The following is a 14,444-nucleotide window of genomic DNA, read 5'->3' as shown; positions in this document are numbered from 1 at the left end:
GTTTAAAAAGGGTACATTAGTTCCCTTCACAAAACACAAGGCTTTCCCTGGGTGGGCTTGAACCACTAACCTTTCGGTTAACAGCCAAATGTGCTAACCAATTGTGCCACAGAGACTGTGCCCACAGTTGCTGCTAAATGGCTATCTGGGGTTCTCTTCAGACAACTGTTGAACACAAAAGGCAAGGCCATCCCTGGGGGGGTTTGAACCACTAAACTTTTGGTTAACCGCCAAATGTACTAACTGATTGCGCCACAGAGACTGTGTATGCCGTTGCTGCTAAATGATTTTTTGGGGATGTATGTGTGTCTTTTGGAGGCAGGAAGTAAGTCTGCTCCAAGATGTTTCAGCATGTAGTGTTGGTGGAATAGTGGTGAACATAGCTGCCTTCCAAGCAACTGAACTGGGTTTGACTCCTGGCCAATGTATGTGAACTGGCTTTTGACATCCTACAAATCCCTAAGCAAGCTTCTTTTTCTCTTGGGTACATCACAATGGGACATGCTAGGCTGATTTAAGCATGTAGTGTTGTTGGTATAGTGGTGAGCATAGCTGCCTTCAAAGTAGTTGACCTGGGTTTGGTTCCTGGCCAATCTATGTGAGTTGGCTTTTGACATCCTACAAATCCTTAAGCAAGCTCATTTTTCTCTTGAGTATATCACAATGGTACATGCTAGGCTGGTTTCAGCATTTAGTGTTGGTGGTATAGTGGTGAGCATAGCTGCCTTCAAAGCAGTTCACCTGGGTTCAATTCCTGGCCAATCTATGTTAGGTTGCTTTTGACATCCTACTAATCCCTAAGCAAGCTCATTTTTCTCTTGGGTGTATCACAATGGTAAATGCTAGGCTGGCTTCAGCATGTAGTGTTGTTGGTATAGTGGTGAGCATAGCTGCCTTCAAAGCAGTTGATTTGGGTTTGATCCCTGGCCAATCTATGTGAGGTTGCTTTTGACATCCTACAAATCCTTAAGCAAGCTCATTTTTCTATTGGGTATATCACAATGGTACATGCTAGGCTGGCTTCAGCATGTAGTGTTGGTGGTATAGTGGTGAGCATAGCTGCCTACAATGCAGTTGACCTGGGTCCTATTCCCGGTCAATGTATGTAAGCTGGCTTTTGACATCCTACAAATCCCTGGAAGACAAGACAAGAGAGGAGGAGGGAGGGTGGAAGTTTAGGCCTGCAATTTAGCATTGAATGTGATTTCTGCCCTTAAAACACTGCTTTGCGGCAAAATCTAATTTATTTCCGGGACTTTTGGCATGTATCCCACTCCGCCATGCCCACCTCCAGGTACTAGACCCCTTGAAACATCTTTTCCATCACTTTTCTGGGCAGCATAATTTTTTCTAGTTTTCCAAGTTTTCCTCCTCATTGAAGTCTATTGCGGTTCGCGAAAGTTCGCGAACCCGGTTTGCGAACCGAAAATCGGAGGTTCGGGCCATCTCTAGCGCTCAACTGAACGGACTAGCTTGGGCATTGTTATTTATAAAAAAAAGTATTTTTTTGTTTTGTTTTACAAAAAAAAGTGCATGCGTTCATGTGTGTAGTGATAGGAGGTGGGGGAACATCCTTAGAGCCTTCATTTTGTACCAATAATGCTCATGCATCAGTAAATTCACCACAAACATGTGTGAATAACTCCTGAAAACTCTCAAATGGAGTGGCTGTGGTGCTAGTAATAGTGGTGGTGGTGGCTGCCTGCTGAGTGGTAAGTAGTTGTGGGGTGCCCGATTCAAAGCAGAAGGAGAAACATCTGTCATGATTCAGTCCGGAAGCTGAGGAAGATGAGGGGTTCTGTGTTAAGAAGTCAACTATGTCCTCAGAATTTTGGGGGTTGAAGGTACTTGCCAACTGAATACTGTGCATTGGTCGAGGGCCACACAAAATCACACCACCATGACCCCGAAAAGACTTGCGGGGTGGCCATCCTCTGTCTCTGCCTCTGCCTGTTATTTTTCCATATTGGGTATGCAGTAGTACTAACAATATTAAATAGTGGTAGACAGTGTGTGTAATCACAAAGAGGCAGTGTGTGTATCACAAAACTGTGTACTTTAACCCACACACACACACACATATATCCTATAGTACGTTTAATCACAAATACAGTTGCAAGCTAAGCACAGCTTATGATACACAGTGTGCTTGCTTGTAATAGATGGAGCAGGATGGTAGAACTGCAAGGCCCAGCAGTGACTGTGGCCTGGCCTTTGTACAGTGTGAAACTGGCTCAGACAGATATCAATAACAGATACGGCAGTGTGAGGAAACGCGGAAAAGCCGCCGCAAGGGCTCAGAGTGAGGCGGCTGTTTCCGCGTCTAACATGGCGGCACAACGCGGAGAAACCGCCACATGCCGCATGGACAGAGCGGTGGAGTCCGCGTTGGAGGAGGCAGATTGCACGGATGGCAGAGCAGCTGACAGTGCGGCCGGACGCGGGGAAACCGCCGCTCGCTTAGAGAACGGGGCGGCGGTCCCCGCGCTTGAATCAAGGGTCACATTGCAAGACCTGTCTGGTGTGGCTGGGACTGCTAGTCCACACAGATTCAGAAGGACGCGCGCGCGCGCTGAGAGGCAGAGCTTATATGACAGCCAGAAAAGGGTCAGCTGACCAGGCGGGTCAGCTGACATTTTCGCCACCTGCCATTGGTCCAGCACTTAGGGGAGGCGCTGGAGAGCGCTTTACTATATATACTGGGTGCTGGTCATTCTCTGGTTGTCTGCCGTTGCGATCACAACGTGTTAGCACTCAGACCTTGTCTGTATCTATGTTCTAGCATAGTTTCCAAAGGTGTTGACATCAAGGCGTTCACACCTTAGCATTAGGAACATTGAATTGTATTATTTGTTATGACCTTCTGCCTGCCTGACTATTCCTCTGAACTCTGATCTTGTACCTTGCTATTTCTGATATCCCGTTGCCAAACTCTGCTCGTTCCTGGACTCTGTATTTGCATCCTGATTCTGTACTGTACTATTTCTGATATCCTGTTGCCAAACTCTGCTCGTTCCTGGACTCTGTATTTGCATCCTGATTCTGTACCTTATCTGTCTGTGTGTTAACGATCTGGCTTGCCGACCTCGAGAACTGGCCTTACTGTTAGAGGCAGTTCCCAGACCTGTTAGTGACACCCTCCCTCTCGGGTGTCACTCACGCTCTGACCTTCCTACCCTCAGCCTAGTTCCTCCCTTCTGGAGAGTCTAGACCATAGGAAGGAACATACTTCTGGAGAAGTACTCAAAGTATACTGTTGCATCTAACACTCACTTGTTCTCCCTGGTGTCCAGAGGTTAGTAGATATATCTGATTATCGGTGATACTGCAGATCACCAATAATCGGGTATATTCTGTATTCCTGGTGAGACTGCAGTTCACCGGTAATCAGATCCTCTCTGTGTTACACCGATCGTTACAGGCAGCAAGCTAAGTGCAGCTTAAAAACCACTTCACAACGGAGGGGTCTTACCCCTGAAACACCAGCGCGATTTTCACCTTGCAGCGCTGCTTCCATTCATTTTTTTCTGTAATATGATTGGTTATTGGGGACTGGGGTCCCCATAACCAATCATTGGACTGCAGAGCGGGGGTGTGTGTGCGCGCGCAACGCGGGGGCGCGCGATCGCGCGCTGCACTTTTGTTTACTTTACGTTGTTATGAATGAAGACTGCTTCTGTTTGAAGCAGTCTTCATTCTATTCGCAATCGGCGAGTCTAATTGGATGTTAGGAACGCTTGTTCCTAACATCCAATTAGTCACTTGCTGTGCTGGCTAGCTGGAGTGTGCACGCGAGTTCCCTGCCCACTCCTAGCCAGTAAACAAACAAGTGCACCTTTCTCTGTCCCTGGGGGTGAAGCGGTGCGCAAAGGGATGGAGAAATTTAGCACTGGGGGGGGGGGGGGGGGTGAAGTGGTTAAGATGACAGTGTGCTGGCTTGCTTGCAGTAGACTGAAGAGTATAGTAGAACTACAAAGCCCAGCAACTGATTGTGGACTGTATTGTAATGAATAGCGGAGATGCCGCCGCAGAGGCAATCGGCATGGCGGCTGTCTCCGCGTTTCAGCCAGCGGCTGCTGCCGCGCAGCAGCGTGATGTTGCTTTGCCTGGTCCTTCTAGTTCACACAGATGGAGAGCTACGTGCACATGCGCCAGGCGACAGGACCTTTATGCTGCTAGAAGGGGAGTCAGCTGATCAGGCCGATCAGCTGACTCCAGCTATGCTCTGGATTGGCTGAGTGACTGGGGCGGCGCTGTGGAGCGCTGTTAGTATATATAGGGCTTGCCTGTCACTTGCAAGCTGTCTGCTGTTGCGAACAGTTACGTGTTAGCGCTCAGACCTGAGTCAGATCCCACAGTGTGTTAGAACCAGCCGGAGCTGGAAATTCACACTGAGTCAGATTCCATTGATAGCTTAAAGAGGAACTGTAACATAAAAATATCCCCTGGGGGGTACTCACCTCGGGTGGGGGAAGCCTCCGGATCCTAATGAGGCTTCCCACGCCGTCCTCCATCCGTCAGGGGTCTCGCTGCAGCCCTCCGTGGAGTCCGGGCAGCGGTGACGTCATTATTTACCTTCCTGGCTCCTGCGCAGGCGCTCTGACGGCTTTCCATTCCGAACTACACGGAAATACCCGATCGCCGTCGGGTCCGCTCTACTGCGCAGGCGCAAGTCTCCTGCGCCTGCGCAGTAGAGCGGACCCGAATGAGATCGGGTATTTCCGTGTAGTTCGGAATGGAAAGCCGCCACAGCGCCCCCGCTGGAGCCAGCAAAGGTAAATATTGAAATGACAGTCGGCACAGTCGCCGGCTGTTCGGAGGGCTGCGGAGAGACCCCCGTGGGACAGAGGACGGCGTGGGAAGCCTCATTAGGATCCGGAGGCTTCCCCCACCCGAGGTGAGTACCCCCCAGGGGATGTTTTTAATGTTACAGAGTCTCTTTAAAGTACTATTGCTCTGCTACTGTTTATGTGTTAGACTAGTTCCAGGGTGTTGAGACCAAGGACCTTACACCTAAGACTAGGAGATTACTGCATTGCTACTGTTTATGTGTTAGACTAGTTCCAGGGTGTTGAGACCAAGGACCTTACACCTAAGACTAGGAGATTACTGCATTGCTACTGTTTATGTGTTAGACTAGTTCCAGGGTGTTGAGACCAAGGACCTTACACCCAAGACTAGGAGATCACTGCTCTGCTACTGTTTATGTGTTAGACTAGTTCCAGGGTGTTGAGACCAAGGACCTCACACCCAAGACTAGGAGATCACTGCTCTGCTACTGTTTATGTGTTAGACTAGTTCCAGGGGGTTGAGACCAAGGACCTCACACCCAAGACTAGGAGATCACTGCTCTGCTACTGTTTATGTGTTAGACTAGTTCCGGGGTGTTAAGACCAAGGACCTCACACCTAAGTCTAGAACTGTGACACATTATTGTTACCTGTTATGACCTTTGGCTTTCCTGACTACCCTCCTGTCCTCTGATTCGGTACTTCTGCCCATCTGATTATCTGTTGCCAACATTGCCTGAACTTGGATACCGAATCAGTCTCCCGCTTCTGTACTTTGTCTGTCCGTGTGTTGCCGACGTGGCTTGTCTGACCTTCCTGGCTGTCACCTAGCTCTTGGGTGAGCAGCCTTACTGTACACCTGTGACACCTGCTCTTCAGGTTGTTACTAGCTGCTATCTCAGTCCTATGGTCGCCATCAGGCAGCATAGTCAGTGGATCTCTGCATCTCTAGGTCCACTGGCTGCAGTACAGTCTGATTCCCTGCCTCTCAGCGATAGACAGTGTGCTGGCTTGCTTGCAATAGTTAGAAGAGTATAGTAGAACTACAAAACCCAGCAACTGACTGTGGCCTGTATGCAGTGTAAGTATCGATCTATGAATTTATTTTTAAAAGCTATATGTTGTAGCACACATTAGGACAAGTACTAGGAGCAATTTGATTCCTCACACAGCTGTTCCTCTCAGCTGTAAAATCCTCTGTCAGTTTTAGATACAAAATGTATCTAATACTAAAGGCTCCCAGAGGGCTAGACCATGTCTCTGCACAGGGGAGTTGCTATCAACTCCTCAGTTCATAGTTTAACTATCACCTTGCTGAAAGAATCTTATTGATATGGTGGTAATGGGTTAAAGATTCTAGCAATGTGTTTTATTATCTTTGCTTCTATTGACTGAAAAATATACTAATAATGCTAATTGTAAACAGTGATCTGCCCCTCTCAGCATCTTGTAAAGTGGATGCAGCCTGGAGTGAATCACCTCAAGCAGGCAGCCAGGCAAGCAGTCTGAGTGTAAACACAGACTAGTGTTATAGCTAGTTATATTCCAGCAATATTACAGCTCATTTAGTTACCTGTTACCACCTCAGATCAGCCTATTTCTCCTCATGTTTCCTGCATGCTGTGAGTGACACAGTGACATATATTTGTGAGCTGTGTGAGAAATTAATTTTTAAGCAGGGATAGAGGGAGAGAAACCTGGGTGAATAAATAAAGTGCTCCTAGCACTAGTGGTAATGTGTACACTAATATAGAGTATTGAAAAAAGTTGTTTCAATCGATAGTATTCCTTTAAACAACACAGACTGATATCAATAACAGATACAGTAGCAAGCTAAGCACAGCTTATGATAGACAGTGTGCTGGCTTGCTTGCAATAGTTAGAAGAGTATAGTAGGACTACAAAGCCCAGCAACTGACTGTGGCCTGTATGCAGTGTGTAACCCACACTGATATCAATAACAGATACAGTAGCAAGCTACACACAGCTTATGATCAGAGCTGGATTAAGACCATGCAGGGCCCCAAGCAGAATAATACATTTACCCCCCTCCCCTCCAACCCCCCCCCCCACACACACACACACACACACACAGACACACACTGTTGAAAGGATGTCTCCCCAGCATACAGCATCTCACAGTAGTGAGTGCACCGCTCACTTTTATGTAAATATTCTTACATAGTTACATCGTTATTTTGGTTGAAAAAAAGACATACGTCCTTCGAGTTCAACCAGTATAAAGTACAACACCAGCCTGCTCCCTCACATATCCCTGTTGATCCAGAGGAAGGAGAAAAAACCCCTACAAGGCATGGTCCAATTAGCCTCTAAAGGGAAAAATTCCTTCCCGACTCCAGATGGCAATCAGATAAAATCCCTGGATCAACATCATTAGGCATTACCTAGTAATTGTAGCCATGGATGTCTTTCAACGCAAGGAAAGCATCTAAGCCCCCTTTAAATGCAGGTATAGATTTTGCCATAACGACTTCCTGTGGCAATGCATTCCACATCTTAATCACTCTTACTGTAAAGAACCCTTTCCTAAATAAATGGCTAAAACGTTTTTCCTCCATGCGCAGATCATGTCCTCTAGTCCTCTGAGAAGGCCTAGGGACAAAAAGTTCATCCGCAAAGCTATTATATTGCCCTCTGATGTATTTATACATGTTAATTAGATCCCCTCTAAGGCGTCTTTTCTCTAGACTAAATAAACCCAGTTTATCTAACCTTTCTTGATAAGTGAGACCTTCCATCCCACGTATCAATTTTGTTGCTCGTCTCTGCACCTGCTCTAAAACTGCAATATCTTTTTTGTAATGTGGTGCCCAGAACTGAATTCCATATTCCAGATGTGGCCTTACTAGAGAGTTAAACAGGGGCAATATTATGCTAGCATCTCGAGTTTTTATTTCCCTTTTAATGCATCCCAAAATGTTGTTAGCTTTAGCTACAGCGGCTTGGCATTGAGTACGATTCTATTTCATCTTTTCATGGAACAGACAGCACTGAAGATATGACGCAGTGATACTCTGTAGAGCAGTCAGTGTACAGCTTTTCTAACAGTGTAAGGTTATTTTCTGTGCAATAACATCAACACACAGCCATTAAAGGACAACTGTAGCAAGAGGTATGCGGAGGCTACCTGTCAGTAATCCTGCGCTTACCAGCTCAGTTGCTGTTTCCTCCACTGGTAGCGCCTCTGAGGCTTCTGGTGTGGCCGGCCGCAGTGGCAGGAATTATGTCAGCAGCATGTCTGCGGGGATCCGGTCGCATGATACTCTGACTGAAAATGAGGGCGGATGCATGCGCTGGCAGCGCTGCCCCTCTTATGCTCTAAGGAAGCGGGTAAGCTGACCAGCTGTCAGCTGACACGCAGGACTCCACCTCTGGTTCCTTATTGGCCACGCAGCTTGGGGGCGTGTTTTCCTGTTTACCCGGGCTATTTAAGCTCTATTCTGACACTTGCTCACTGTCTGCTCTAGCTAACACTTCACAGTGAAGGCTTCAGACCTTAGTCAGTTCCTTGTGTGACTTGCACCGGCAGGACTCCGGGGATTCCACACTAGCTAGCCTAATATTATAATTATTATTATTATTACAGATTGATATACTGTGTTTGACTTCTGCTTGTTTCTCTGACTACTCCTTGCCTATCGATTCTGTACCTTTGCCAATCTGATCTTTTGCCGACCTCTGCCTGAACACTCACTTAGCTCTTGCCTGCCAATTCTGTACCTTTGCACATCTGATTGTTGCCGACCTCTGCCTGTTTACTACTTTGTATTTGCCTTCCGATTTTGTACCTGTCAGATCTTTTACCGACCCGGGTTGCCTGACCATTCTTATTAGCTGTACTCAATGTTAGTGCTGCCTTCTACTGACACTGTCTGCAGACAATTCCCATTGAGGGAACGTCTGATATTGTCTGCCTGCAAGTGCTCACACACTAGCAGATCGTTACATTACCATATTTATTTATTTTTAAGCAATACCAGTTTCCTGGCTATCCTGTTGATCCTCTGCCTCACATATATTTAGCCACACTCCCTGAACAAGCATGCAGCAGATCAGGTGACATTATTATCAGACCTGGCATTAGTTGCATGCTTGTTTCTGGTGCGATTCAAACACTACTGCAGTCAAATAGATCAGCAGGGCTGCCAGGAAACTGGTATTGTTTAAAAGAAAATAAATAAGGCAGCCTCCACATACTTCTCACTACAGTTGTCCTTGAATGTCTAAACCACTGGCAACAAAAGTGAATGCAGCGAAGCAGATTTAAAGGGAACCAGAGATAAAGGAACTTGAAAAATTAAAAAAAGATTTTATATATACCTGGGGCTTCCTCCAGCCCCATCAGCATGGATCGCTCCCACGCCACTGTCCTCCGCTGCCTCTATCGCCGGTACCGGGTCCTGACACTTCCGAAGGACGCGGCCGGTTGTATGCATGCACAGGGGCTCCTTCTATCTTGCCGACGCCTGCCTTACACATGCGCCTGCACAGTACGGAGGGAGTGCACTGTGCGTGCGTCAACTGACTGGCTGAAGAGATGGGACCTGGTACCAGGCGATAGAGGCAGCGGAGGACAGCGGTGTGGGAGCGATCCATGATGGGGCTGGAGGAAGCCCCGGGTATGTATAAAATCTTTTTTTTCATTGATCTCTGGTTCTCTTTAAAGAGACACTGAAGCGAAAAAAAAAATATGATATAGTGAATTGGTTGTGTACTATGAATAATTACTAGAAGATTAGCAGCAAATAAAATATTCTCATACTTTTATTTTCAGGTATACAGTGTTTTTTCTAACATTGCATTATTCTATAATATGTGCAGATTACACAACACTCAGCATTCAAAATGAGTCTTTCAGAGCAGTCTGTGAAGTAATGAAGTCTCCTCTAGCAGAGGAAAAGTAAACAGTACAATAACACTTGAGATAATAAAAGTCAGATAACAGCCCTCTCCAGGACTAAACTTGGTAGGAGAGTTAATAGCTTTTTTGCATAGAGATAACAACTGGAGTTTCTTAACTCTTCCTGTACTGGAAACAATTAGACTGATGTATCTGATCTTAATGTTTTATTTCTTAGCTGTACTACACATACAAATCATAATATCATAATTTTTTTTTCGCTTCAGTGTCTCTTTAAGATCAACTTCATGATTGTTTACACCGAAAATGTGATGGCCCCTTGTACTTCTTTATTGTTGCCTAAGCCTGCCACGTGGCAAATGTGAGTGTAATGTCTTGTACACACCATGCAATTTCCCATTAGATAGATGAGTTGAATCAATTATTTCTGAAAAGTCCAAATGGATTTCCAATCATTTTCTTATCATTTTCCAAACACTTCTATACAAAATTGATTAGAAAAATTATCGAAAATCAGAATCGGATCACGATCGGATCTGTCAGAAATAATCCATTTGAGCTATCTATCTGACGGGAAATTGCATGGTGTGTACTGGGTATTCGGGTTGTGAGGATCTGGTAAAGCAAGATTCTAGTTTATTCACTGCAAGACCAAATTAGTCAGTTTTGCTCCCTCATTCTCACTAGTCATACACAGGTCAATAATGCCCCAATATGTCTAGCCAATTGATCATTATCCCATTCAATTGGTTAGTGATCAACCTCTATCACAGCAAGTTTAATTCTGATAGGCTTCCGCAGAACTGTATCAAGCTTCAATCAAACTGCAAGTGCTGTACTGCTCAATGCAAGGGCAAAGTTATAGACCATCGATCCCCCACCACTCCTGTCCTGCCCCCATACCACAGAGATTGATAAACAGCACAATATCACTTAATAGCTAATCGATTGGATATGTATGTGCAATAGATTACTGGAAGATTCAATCAGTGTTCAAAATGGATGTGTGCATAGCCAGCTTTAGATATTTTTTGGCCAACTAGGGTGATAAAATTAAGGTCAAGTTCAGCAATGACAGGAACCAACTGTAAACATCACCAGCAGAACTCTTATCTCTGTAGTGGAGCATTGCTGCAGAGATCTAAAGACTGAAAGAGTTGGACAGAGACAATAAACAGAACAGAGACAGACAATAAATCTTTATGTGCCTCTTATGTGGGAGATAAAATTAAGGCTAATAAGTTCAGCAAAGACCGGAACTAAATGTAAACATTATGCACATAAGTCATAGGCTTTTGAGCAAATTATGATGCTACTATGAAAAAAAGTTTAACTACAGTCTACAGATGTTTTTGCCACATCAAGTTTCTCTAGCTAAGCTAGCAACCGGCTCCTGTATAAAGAGATTACATTCCAGCACCCAGTCTGTGTCTGACAGCTCTGAGCGAGGGGGGTAACTGTGTGTGCCTGCTTGTATAACTTCTATCTTTGTAGTAGAGAATTGCTGCAGAGATCTTGTTTTTAAAGACTGAGAGAGTTACTAAAGGACTACATGAACAGAGGCAAGAAATCTTTATGGGGCCCTTTTGACCTCCTGGGGCCCATAAGCAGTTGATTAGTTTGCCTGGTTGAAGATCCGGCTCTGCTTATGATAGACAGTGTGCTGGCTTGCTTGCAATATTTAGGAGAGTATAGTAGGACTACAAAGCCCAGCAACTGACTGTGGCCTGTATGCAATGTAAGTGTAACCAGGGCTGCTCATTACGACCTCGTAATCACGAGTAACTCATGATCACAAGTCATTTTTGCCGATCACGAGTTCAAGATTGGCATTCAGGATCGGCTCTTGATCACGAATGCTGATCACAAATGCACTCGTTATACACCCGTTACTAAAGTTGTGATCACGAGTAACGAGTTTGTGATTCGTGAAATTTAAAAAAAATGACGTAGGGTTCCCCACTCAGCATATTTAATCCCTTGTCTCCCATGCAGGCTGAGATTGCCAGAATGTGAATCCCCGGCTGACTGGGGCTTCACACCCTGAGCTATACCAACCCGCATGGCCATGGTATGGGGGGGCTCAGGGGGAGAGGGGCAGCCAAGCCTTCCCCTCCCCCCCCCCGGAGCCCTTGTCCAATCCCTTGTCCTGGTGGCTCTTACCCACCAGGAGGAGGTGGGGGCATCGACTCCCTGGGGGCGGGTCATGTGGCATCTGCCTACCCCCATCCCAGTAGAAATAAGTATAATGGTACAACGTACCCCTTACACATTTCCATAAAGGGTTATGAGAAATAAAAACACAACAATGAAAAAAAGTATATACTGTAATTGTTCACACAGAGGACTCTCTTTTGAAACAGAAAAAAGTCAGTCAACACAGAGTACAATATACATATATGTAGCATCATAGTGACTGATGCATTGTGTTGGTTTTGTTTCTGCAGGGGACTCTCTCAGTGGGCATAAGGACGAGGTATTCTCTACAAAGGACAGAGATAATGACAGAGACAGTGAAAACTCTGCAAAGAAGTACCATGGGGCCTGGTGGTATTGCGAGTGCCGTGACTCCAACCTGAATGGATTATACCTGCGGGGGGAACACACAGACGGGGACTCAGGTGTTATGTGGAAAACATTCAGGGGAGCTAACTACTCCCATAAACTGTCTGAAATGAAATTCCGCCCAGAATAACAGAAGGGAATAAATCTGCAGCTGCGAGTTCAGCGTTAAACAGAGAGGTGTGGCTTCCAGAAATTATGCAAATTCTAAAGTGACATCACATGATCACTGACAGGCTGGACATGTTTGATGACATGCCACTCCTTCTTATCTCTCCTCCCCCACACACAGGAAGCAGAAGTGGGCGGAATTTGTGCTTGTTGCCATAGCAATCAGTCTTATTTCCTGCTTCATTTGCAAAGCTGCGTAATAATGAGAGCTGGAAACAGAACAAATGTTTCAGGGGAACTAACAGTCATTGTCACATACACTGGGGGAGTGAGATGCAGGACACAGACTTCCTGTTCCCATGTACACAGATCAGATAAATGACACATGAATTAGAAAACTTTTAGCCACAAATGGAAGAGAACAGAAAGCGGGCAATGCTTTATATCCCTCACTACTTATGTGCTGTGCATGCATTTAACAAATAAACATCTTTTTATGTCAAGCAGGCTTTAGCATTTTTATTGCTTCGTTTTTTTTTTTCTCGAAAACTAGCTGATGACCCGGCGTTGCCCGGGTATGTATTTGGCTGCTGTTAGCTCTGACCACTTTTTCTAACCCTAACACACTAACACTCAGTGACCAAGTTTCTGAGTTTTGGGGTCCTTCACATCAATAATTTGTATTTTCTCATTGAAATGAAACAAATCTGATTGGCTGTTCTGTTTGTGACTCCACACCCTTTCTCTGTATCTGAACCCCAGTCACCCAATGGCCAACTGTACCAGGTTTGCTGCTTGTACTATTAACAGTGCAAGAATGGCAGCAATTACATATTCCCCTAAAAATCATCAATAGGTGAATTTTGATTGACTTTTATAGGCTCCACCCACTTTTATAAATATTTATCCCAGTCAAACAGTGACCAACTGTGAAAATGTTGAGAACCCTACCATAAACAGTGTAAGAATGGCTGATGACCCCACGTTGCCCGGGTGTTATGATCTGCTCTGCTGTCTGCGCAGGCAGACAGCTTTTTGACTATTTTTTAGGTCTGAGTGCTGCAGGTCTCTGGAAAAGAGACCTGTCTTCTCTCTGCAAGTTTCAAAGTTGCTGTGATGGTGGAGGATTTGCATCCACTTGTCATGCAAATTGCTTATCTGCTTCCTTTGAAGGCTTGCAGTATAAATGCCATTTCCTCCCAGAATTCCCTGCTGGTCATAAAGGTTTGTTCTTGCTAGACTTACCTGGAGTCTCAGCCCTCTGCTAATTGTTTGCTAACATTATCTTAGAGTAGTTATCCTTGGGGAGTGCCCCTTATATTCCTATTTAGTGCAGTCAGGTTTGTGTTATAATTTGTACTGCCTATTCTGTCTTGTCTTGTCCTTGCGATTGCTCTGTCGCCAGCGGTTGGTGGTAGTGAATCGTTCTGTCCTGTTCATAGGTCGCACTCGCCCTAGCGTTAGAGGCGGTGGGTCTTTCTGGTCTGTATCTTGGAGTATAACCTCGGCTACGGTTGCTACTGGTTACTCCTTCTGTCTGTCTTGTTGTGCGGATCGCACTCGCTCTTGCGGAAGAGTAGTGGATCCTACCTGACTTGTTCCTGTTGTCTGTTTGTCCAGAGCAAACGCTTGGTGTTGCCTGAGGTAAGGCAACCGATTAGCAAGCGTTTTTGTTATTTGTTTGTTTGTGTTTTCTGTGTTCTTTTGTTAGTCAGGGTTGGTGTGTTTTGTCTCCTTCTTCTCGTGCGGAGACCACCCCATTAACGTGTTTTGTCGCTGTTGCGTTTCTCGTGCGGCGACCGCGTTTAGATTTTCTTTGGCGTTCTGATCATTATTGTTTGATGTGTCTTTCTTACTACACTTATGCTCTGTCTTTACTCAGTCTTGTGTCGCTATTAGCAATCGCCATTCTTGCGATTGCTTTCCCACTTGGTCTTCGCTGTTGTGTGTTCACCATCGCCGGGTGGTGACTAGATTGGTGGACATACATACATTTTGTCTCTGTGTTCACTCTCTCTCACTAGGGGCGTTCTTGTCCTGTATTGTTTCCCCTCGTACAATTCCTACTGGCTCCTGTGGCAGTGCAGAGGGTTTATTTC

General features: G+C 45.5%; 1 protein-coding gene across 2 annotated transcripts in view; it reads left to right on the top strand.

Moving 5' to 3' along the window:
- The window catches only part of LOC137560845 (ficolin-1-B-like), a 151,638-nt gene extending 138,790 nt beyond the window's left edge, over positions 1 to 12,848 (top strand). For both annotated transcript variants that reach the window (XM_068271990.1, XM_068271989.1), the window contains one exon: positions 12,120 to 12,848. In XM_068271990.1, coding sequence (XP_068128091.1) covers positions 12,120 to 12,367 — 248 coding nt within the window. In that variant the 3' untranslated portion in view covers positions 12,368 to 12,848. The remainder of the gene's footprint in view (positions 1 to 12,119) is intronic.
- The last annotated feature ends 1,596 nt before the right edge of the window (positions 12,849 to 14,444 follow it).

Source organism: Hyperolius riggenbachi, chromosome 3 (assembly GCF_040937935.1).
Source record: "Hyperolius riggenbachi isolate aHypRig1 chromosome 3, aHypRig1.pri, whole genome shotgun sequence".
NCBI classification, from domain to species: domain Eukaryota; kingdom Metazoa; phylum Chordata; class Amphibia; order Anura; family Hyperoliidae; genus Hyperolius; species Hyperolius riggenbachi.
This window is presented reverse-complemented; position numbering and strand designations above follow the sequence as displayed.